Source organism: Anabas testudineus, chromosome 23, assembly GCF_900324465.2.
Source record: "Anabas testudineus chromosome 23, fAnaTes1.2, whole genome shotgun sequence".
In the NCBI taxonomy this organism is placed as follows: Eukaryota; Metazoa; Chordata; class Actinopteri; order Anabantiformes; family Anabantidae; genus Anabas; species Anabas testudineus.
The window spans coordinates 3,524,674-3,533,942 of record NC_046631.1 but is presented as its reverse complement, the minus strand read 5'-3'; the positions used below and the strand labels follow the sequence as shown (position 1 = coordinate 3,533,942).

Sequence of the window (9,269 nt, the reverse complement as noted above, 5' to 3'; positions counted from 1 at the left end):
GTGTGTGTGTGTGTGTGTGTGTGTGTGTGTGTGTGTGTGTGTGTGTGTTCCCCTCCGACACACTATTTTTAGCAGTCGCGCAGTGCGCTTTTACGCACGTCCCTTCTTCTGGGAAAAGTTAAACAGGGGAAACCTTCAGTATGTGAAGGTTCGATCAAAGTTGTTATTTCTGCGTCATGATCCTGCTGCTTGGACTGATTTGTATCCTCTGTGGAGAACCGGGTCTGTGTCTGGAGGAACATGAAGGTTTTACTTTTGATGGAGACATCCGCCGCTTCGCTGTGGCCACCAACACTGTTTACATCGCTACACAGGAGAAACTGTACCAGCTGAGCCACGACCTGGTTCTGGTCCGGAGTCTGACTCTTAGAGGGATCCTGAGGGACGGGACAGACATGGGGGGTGCGCAGTTTAACCGGGTTTCGGACTCGGCTCAGTGGAACTCAACGTTCAGCATCAACGTATTGTTGCCATTTGTTGGGAACGAGTCTCTGATCAGCTGCGGTGGGACTGACGGTGGATGTGGTTACTGTGAGGTTCTGGACCTGAAAGACATCTCTAAAAGTCTCCATAGTGAGCAGATCCAGGTGGGACCAGTGGAGCGCAGCGACGCGTCCGTCGCGGTTTTAGTGAATGTGAAGAAGGATCCGACAAAATCCGAGACTTTTATTCTGACTGCGGTTCAGAGTGAAAAAGAAAAACTCGAAAAGTGTGGTTCAGACTTACAGACTGTGAATCTTTATAACACAGATAACGATGAAAAGAAAGGAGGAATATTTTCTCTCTCTGACCTCTATGGCACACCTTCTATCAGAGTTAAAGACGTAGATGTGGAGTTTGTGGACGGATTCCAGATCAGTTCAACCATATATCTGCTCTCCAACGTCAGGTCTGGTTCTGGAAACAACAGAGTTCGTCTCATTTGGCTGGAAGGTAAATCCAGTAAGACTCAGACTCTGAAGTCGTTTCGGGGTGCGACTCTTCGTGTCTCTGATGTTGGTGGTGAACACAGCAGACTTGTGGCCTCCTCTGTGATCCCGGGTGGACCCCCGGTGCTGTGGAGCGGAGTGTTCAGTGTGGACGGAACTGGAACCAACACCGAGCTGCTGGTGTTTGACATCAGCCCAGATCTCACAGGAAACACTGACTCAGATCCAGATTTCTGCAGTCGTGCCTGTAGTGCTTGGTCAAAACCGACGGTGGGTCTGTTCATTATAAATAACTGTTGGGTTGATGGGTGATAGGGTATTTTCACTTTAGTTGCACTAAAACAAATTTCTACAGCAAATCATTATTTTCCGGGCTTGAGTGGAACTTGAAAGCAGCCTTTTTAGGGCAGAAATCAGATTTAAAGATCAGAGCATCATATATCTGCAAAAGAAAATGCAGCCTTGTGAGCACAAAGTAGTTCCTGGAATAAGCCAAAAAATACAATATGGTTCAGAATCTTCCAATTAGTGGCACCATTTATAATGTAAAGTGACTATAGATTTGTTTCTGTTTTTCAGACAATGACACTGAAGCCGAAGTCAGTTCTCTTCAGACAGAGCTACATGACCTCTGTGTTGGCAGTGAAGCAGAAGACATGGATGGTTTTCTTCATCGGAACAGCAAATGGACAGCTCATTAAGGTGTGTATGAAATGATTATCTATTACTAATAAGATGCAATTGAGAAAAAGGACCAGAGATCATCCAGACAACATTTTGATTAACCTTGTCAATGGAAACTAAAGTAATGTAAAGTTTCAGTTACATGAAAATTATATTCATTTATAAACATGTCAAAGATGTAAGATTCTCTAAAATACTCAAATCGTCATATTTAATTTTTGGCTCATTCCAGGAAATACCTTGTAAATGCATGTAGTGTGGAGAATAAATGTGTGAACAAAAAGTTCACAGCGGAAAAGAGTGAACTGACGGAAAACCCAGATCACACACATGCAACAGGAGAATCAACATAATATCTTAAGGTCCATTAACTGACATTAATCTAGCATGACTGTTAAAGCATGCAAAGAATATATAATGGATATGTCATAGTCAAAAGAAGGATTTGATTTTAGAATAATTTTAAGACTGCTTGTTGAAGTTGGTTCTAAGAGAAACTAAACAATGTCAGGAAATGCAGACACAACAGGGTTTGAACTGTGGTGAGAAAAAAAGCTGCATGAAACATGCAGACATGCCCACACAGTAGTACACATTTACAATGTCCTATAGGTTTTATTTGTAAAAGGTAAGTGTGCAAAATCAAGACAAATTATATTTACAAGCACACACAGTAACAAAGCTTCTTTCTTGTTGTCAGCTCGCTGTGGACAAGAACTATCACACCACCTGTCCCAGAGTGCTCTACAGAGCCAGTGACAACCGACCAGTGTTTCCCAAAATACATCTGGATCAGGTGGATCACAAACATGTGTATGTGGCTTTAAGAAACCAGGTAAGAACACTGTACATGTGTCATGAGTCTTTGAGACTTTGTTAAACACAAATGTTCAGGTTGTCTTTTAATGACATTAAACTGCTGTTTCTACATGTTCATTGTTCCAGATGAAGCATGTACCTGTGTCAAACTGCAGCACATATAGAAACGTGCACGAGTGTTTGTCTGCACAGGATCCATACTGTGTCTGGTGTAACTCTAAGAACAGGTCAGAGAATCATCAGTAACTACTCACATTTCTGTGTACTATGTAGTAAAGTTACTGTTGACACCTTTAAACAGCTGTTATCTTGGTTCTAACATGTATTTATTTCCGTACAGTTGCACATTTGAAGATGACTGTAAAGACTCAGAGCGGTTGTCTACTCCTGATGATTTCCAACAGAAAGTAGTTTCTTACAAACTTGTAAAGAACAACACTGGTCAGGTACAGGTTACATACAAGCTTTGAACTAGATCCAGTTGTGTCTTTCAGTTATTCCTCTTTTAAACATCATCATCTTCACCTTTCTCAGCTCTCACTAATCATCCAGACACATCTGACTGTGAAACAAACCGACCAGTTGAACTTTGCCTGTCAGTTCCCTGGAGTTACCTGTAGAATTGGTCCTTCTTCACAGTTCCCACAATGCACCTGCATCCTCACAAATAGTACACTTCCTGCTAAAGGTCTGTAACATTTAATAAATATAATAACCTACTGAACACATTACCACATTAAACTGTTCAGCTCAGTGATCCCAAGATGGTGGAATGAACTGCCTATCTCTGCACACTCAGCCACCTCACTTGCAATCTTTAAAAAACTGCTGAAAACGGAACTCTTACGCATCTTTCTTTGCACTTAAAAAAAAAAAAAAAAAAAAAAAGAAATTCTACCCTTTCTTTCTAACATCTCTTGAAACAGAAACACTTTTTCGATAGCACTCTGCTTTGATGTTGGTTCTCCTTGACTTAGATTTAGTTTGCTTGCCTTGTTCCTCACTTGTAAGTCGCTTTGGATAAAAGCGTCTGCTAAATGACTAAATGTAAATGTAAATGTACCTGACTATCAATGACCTTGTATCTTCATCTTCATTAAAGGCCTGGTTGTTAATTTGCATTGCATTTAAAAATAATAATGAATAAGTCAAGCACATGAAAGATTCTTCACCAGTTGACAAAGCTGTTATGTCTCTTATCATATACAGTGCTGTCAAATAGCATGAAAATGTGCATTGCTGAAAACTATTTGACAAATACTCTGATATTCACTTAACAGGCCTGCATTACACCGTTAGATTTACACTGGGAACGCTGACTTTAACAGAACAACTGAAGCTAAACAACATCAATGGATCACCAAGACCTGTCCTGTAAGTACATAAACATTTAGTTCATCTAGACAAAAGTTGTTCCTGAAACAATATTTCTAACATCTTAATGCTGCTAAAGTCAAAACCAAGAGGTGATAGGATTTGTTTATTTCTTCAGGTCTCAGGAGTGTGTTGAGTCTGGATGCAGCTGGAGCCCAGACAGCTGTTTGTGGGCAAATCAAAGCCAGGGGAATGTAATTATTAAATGTTCTTATGTATTTACCTAACATAGACTACTTATTAATAGCTCCTTTACAGCTGCTGAAGTTTTTCTGTCTCCTTGTTCCTACAGGACAGTATTTGCCAAACAGTGAGGTCAGGGGTCAACTTCTCTGTGAGTCCAAACCTCAACTCGTACACACACTGTTCCTCTGAAACTCACTTGATTCATAAAGTAATAAATCTGTGAATAGTGATAAAATAATGGTCATTGTGTGTGTTTTCCTGTCAGAGACCAGACATCTCCTCCATCACTCCCAGTGTTGTGTCTTTCTACGGCAGGAACCATGCAGTGTTGTCAGGTCACAACCTCAGTGAGGTGACCAGAGTGAGGATTCAGTCAGACATGACCTGTACTCCCAAAGAGTGAGTCCGTTTATACACATTATGAAGATAATATGGTTTAAAGGGAAGTGCCACCAATATTTTGTAATTGAGACATTTTACAATATGATAGTATTCTCTGTGTGTGTCTTCCTCTGTGCTCTGGTCAGGTCTCCTGTGTGGAACAACACAGGTGTGAATCTGACGTTCCACATCCCCAGTACCGACTCTAAAGGTGTGGTCAAAGTATGTGTCGTCCTCCCTGACGGCAGTTGCCATGGCAACAGTAAGGTCATCTACCTGTCATCACCATCCTGCATCAAAACTGAACCAAGCAGCACCTGGTTCAGGTATGTTTGGATGTACAGTGTTTGACATGGATCCTTGATCAAAGAAAGAACTAAATGGCCTTCATTATTGTTTCAATAATAAGAGAGCTGTGAAACACAAACTAAATACGTTTTTTTGGCAATGTTAACACCATGAGACGACTTCCCTTTTATTTGCAACAGCGGCCTTTGCACACTAGAGCGCTACATCAAACTTAAACTCCTATCAGGGCCATTCACATGATAACCGCAGTGGACCAGAGGCAGCCAGGATACATTTTCATTCATATTTGAATGCCAAGGCTCTGACTACTGTTCTGTGTCCTGCAGTGGAAAGAGGACTATTACAGTATTTGGATCCCACCTGGATTTCGTGGAAGGGGTCTTTCACAGCCATAATCCACGGGAAGTTATATTTCCCAGAAACATCAGCTCTCAGGTGGGTCTATAGAGTGTCATACACACTGTTTTATTATCTTAGCTTTACTGCTCATTCTCACATGATATCACATATTAAATTATCGTATATTAAACTCTGTTTTAATGTGGAATCGTGCTTCATTTACCACTTAACTATAGTATAATTATATTTATTCCATACATAAATTGTTTGTCGTAACATGTCTCTTCTATCCACTGCAGAATCTAACCTATGAAACAGCTGCAGCAGAAAACACTCGCTCTGCTTTTATCAGCTCTGTGTTTCTGAAAGTAGCCAATGAAACCTTGGTCTGTTCCACAAGCTTCACCTACTACCCAGATCCTGAGTTCATCACCTTCACGTCCACTAAGACAGGCAATGAAGTGCTCATCAGCTTACAAGTAATGCACGTTTTTATTACACATGCACTGATTTTTAGGACATTGATACATAAAAAAATCAACATTTGTTTCTATCATGTCAGAAAAAGGAAGATGAACTGGAGATGACAGCAGCAGAGTTGTCAGTGTGGGGCGTTCAGGATGGAAAACAATACCCCTGCATCATGAAGGACAAAGAAACCAATAAGAAGACAGAGTTTTTCAGCTGTCAAATTGAGAACACAACTGATATTGAATTTCAGTATTTAATGGTAAAACTTTAATTGAAAGTGCACCAAGCTGCTCAGTTTTAAAGAGAAATACAAAACCAACTGTACTGTAATCATGTACAGAATATATATATAGATACAGGTAGCATCAATTTACAGTTGATCATAGCTCAGTACTCTTCAAAGTAGTAATTATAAAAATAGATGTGTTCTGTTTCCTGTATACATATGTGTTTTTGGACCACTGCTCTAGTGAGACCTCTTATAGTAAACATCTTAACACTTAACATCATTCTTGTTTTCCAGATAAAGTACGGTGACAAGACAATAATGCTAGGTCCTCCATCTTTATTACATCGGGTCCTAATGATAGTGCGTCTACTACTGATACTTTGCGTCACTGTTGGTGAGTACATCCATTAGACTAGACAGGATAAAGGGATTTTAATCAGTGTTCAGTCAGTATTTGTCATATTTGTGCAGTTTGTTCAACACCAGCTGTTTATACAAAGTCTAAAATTGAATCAATCACTTTTCTGCAGATTCTGATATTAATATATTCAATGACACAGTGTTGTGTTATTCAAAGATGGATTTTCTACTACTTTAATAGAAATGCTGACTGAGAGCCTTTCACTTTATGGGTGAAATTATATTTGTCTCCTTGGTTTAATTCAGTAACTGTTTGTGTTTCAGTGCTGCTGCTGATCTGTCGATGGCAAAAGAAGCTCAGCGCTCAGATGAAGCTCCAATCATGATGTCCAACCTGCTCAGCTTTTATTGAATCTATCACAGTGGAACATTAAACCACATGTTCATTTTTATTCCTCACTGATAATCCACCTTTTTAAAAGCTTGCTTACTGTTCTCAAAATGTTTGCAGCCACTTTGTATTTTCAGTCAGGTGCAGTTGTATGTTGTAGAGATATTCAGTACAGAAGTGAAGCTCAGTTAACAAATTTAAGTTCAGTAATCTGACTAGACTGAATCACAGTGAGTGACTCAGTAGCATTTAGATGAATATTGTGCTGGTCTGTGTAGCTGGAAGTGGAAACAGACTCATCAAACTACTGAACTGAAGACACTGACATGTTCATTTAAAGCTGTATAAAGTACTTTAGCTCAGGAAAAAATGAGAGGATAATATGTATGTATGTATGTATAATAAGTAAAAAAAATTTTATTCTAGCATCTAACAAGTCTAAATATATGTCCAAGCTAAGTAAAGTTTTTTATTTTTGTTAAGTATGAGCACATTAAAAGTCAATAGATCCCAATGTACTTGAATTCAGATTTTATAATAAAGTTTATTTTTATCAAATGTTAGTTTCATATGTTTTATTTTTTATTGTATGCCTTGTAATTAGTGTCCAGACGACCAGTGAGTCAATAGACAACACGGTGCAGAACTGCAGAGCTGGTCCTGTAATAAAAACTCTGATCAATGTAGAAGTGTGGCAGGTACGTCAGTGTTGTAGAGAGAGTGAGCGCTGCTCTGCAACTCAACATTTAACAGACATTCAAGAACCACACATTTTTAATAATTTTAATGGCATATGGACATTGATAAAGGTTTTTCATCTCCACTTTCCTCAACTATCAATCACCCAGACACAACTGACTGAGACAAACAAACCAGTTGAACTTTTACCTACTCTACATACTATATATGAATTTAATACACTGTACTGTGACACAGAATGAAAATGTTCTGCAGCCTGCATGTCACAGTTTTATTTAGACTTGTGTCAATTAATTTAACAGAACTGAAACCTAACAACTGTTCCGACAGCAGATAATCAGCAAGTCCTGTCTTTGTTAGTACATGAACATTTTGATGAACACAAAAAATGACAAACTTTCTTTGTTGTAATTCTGTTATGTTTTGGCTTCATATTTATTTAATCTTACATATTTAAATGAAACTTTCATTTTTTTAATTCAGTATTTATTTGAGAATGTATTTATTTTGAGAAGAATAGATCCTTGTCCTGCATCTTCTAACAGCCTCTTCTTCTTGCTCGACTTCACTGTCATTGGTGGATCAGCAGTGGTGTTGTCTCTGACTCTGTGTCTGCAGCTGAGGTCAAAGGTCTTGAAATTGAATCTGAAGCTTGTTGTTCAGTGAGGTATTTTCCACCGTACCAGACACAGGCCAGTGCCAAGACATGAAGAAACGTGCAAAATGCACCAAAACCACTGACCTGTGCAACATGATGTGAGAAAACTATTTACAAATGTACAATAAGAATTCTGTATGAGCTCTGGAGAAGGACATTACCATACCAGAGCCATACCTCTGGTCCTCCAGGGACTGCTGAATGCGGATTGTGTGTGAGACCTTTTGGGCTTTGGTGGAGGCTGTCTGCTGCTGCTGTCCTCTTCTTCTGTCTCCTTCCTCTGGTGTGTGCATCAGATGAGTTGGTCTGGTATTTTTTCTCTCTCTGGCTCTGCTCACTGATGGGTAAAGGTGTAGCTGCCAGAGAAGAGAGGAAGACTCCATCACATGGGATTAGATTTGGTACAAATGACATAAATAAAACAATATTTCAGTGTAGCTGTCCACCTCAGGTGAATTGTAAATAGTGTTTGACGCGTGCGCGGTGGGTCAGTCAGTGACGTCACCCACACACACTCACCTGTTAGTAACGACGGCTACCACCGTTGAGCTGCAGCGTTAACTGAGTGTTGAGCTGTTCAACATTAACTTTTACGTTTTCTTTTTTGGGGTCACCTTCGTGTGAGGTGTGCCACCGTGTTAGTTAGGCTGGTTTGCTTGGTGTGATACCAACAACCTTCAGACGCAGGTAGGGAGGCGCGGTTTTGTTCGGCGTGACAGACGTTAGCGTTAGTGTTAGCTAGCCCGTTAGCAGCTAGCTTTAGCTTCTAGTTAGTATGTAATGTGTACACATTCAGAGCACAACAACAAGACTCATCTCACGTATTTAAAGATTTGGATTGTTTCAGTTTAATATGTTCTGCTTGTTAGTGTTTTAAATCTGAATGTGCTTTAAATGAGGAAAGAAAGCTAGTCTAGGAACACTTTTTAAAGTTATGCTTTAATCAGAATCACCATAGTTTAAATATGCCACCTAATAATGTTAATTAGTTTTCTTGTGTTTTATAATTGATAATACTGTGAATCATCTCAGCACTTCCCAGAGCTGACACCAGATGTCATCCAGACATCACTTGATCGCATGTGGATATGCTCAGCATGCAGAAATCTACATAATAAAGTCATACAGCGGTCTGAGAGGAACTTACTGCTGTTTTACTGAGAAGATGTTGAATGAGGGCAGAAATGTTCCGGTCCTGCCTCAACACGGCTTTGTTTCTTTCTTCTTAACCTGGATCTCGTCATGTAAACTATTCAGACGCTTTCTCTTCAGTTGGAGACTGTCATCAGGAATTTACTTTACATCACTGGTTCTGTGTTTAGACCAAACCTATAAAGACTGTGATAACATAGCACAGATGCAGCTGATTGACAACAGTAATGTGACAAAATCATAATTTTTCAGCTATTTTAAACATGTCTTGGTTTTCGGTTTCGATGT

General features: G+C 39.5%; 1 protein-coding gene and 1 long non-coding RNA gene across 2 annotated transcripts; one reads left to right on the top strand and one right to left on the bottom strand.

Annotated features, from left to right (window-relative positions):
- Nucleotides 1-44: 44 nt before the first annotated feature.
- LOC113163704 (plexin-C1-like) lies at nt 45-6,644 on the top strand. Its single transcript, XM_026362568.1, has 16 exons — nt 45-1,199; nt 1,509-1,631; nt 2,314-2,448; nt 2,559-2,659; nt 2,773-2,878; nt 2,967-3,120; nt 3,713-3,806; nt 3,925-4,000; nt 4,099-4,140; nt 4,258-4,391; nt 4,520-4,699; nt 5,009-5,117; nt 5,321-5,500; nt 5,584-5,751; nt 6,016-6,115; nt 6,406-6,644. The coding sequence occupies exons 1-16, from the start codon at nt 177-179 to the stop codon at nt 6,465-6,467; spliced, it is 2,787 nt and encodes a 928-aa protein (XP_026218353.1). The 5' UTR covers nt 45-176; the 3' UTR covers nt 6,468-6,644.
- Nucleotides 6,645-7,457: 813 nt separating this feature from the next.
- Nucleotides 7,458-9,049, bottom strand: LOC113163707. Its single transcript, XR_003298928.1, has 3 exons — nt 8,977-9,049; nt 8,007-8,185; nt 7,458-7,913 (listed from the first exon to the last, which is right to left on the bottom strand). It is a non-coding gene; the product is annotated as an uncharacterized LOC113163707 (long non-coding RNA).
- Nucleotides 9,050-9,269: the final 220 nt, after the last annotated feature.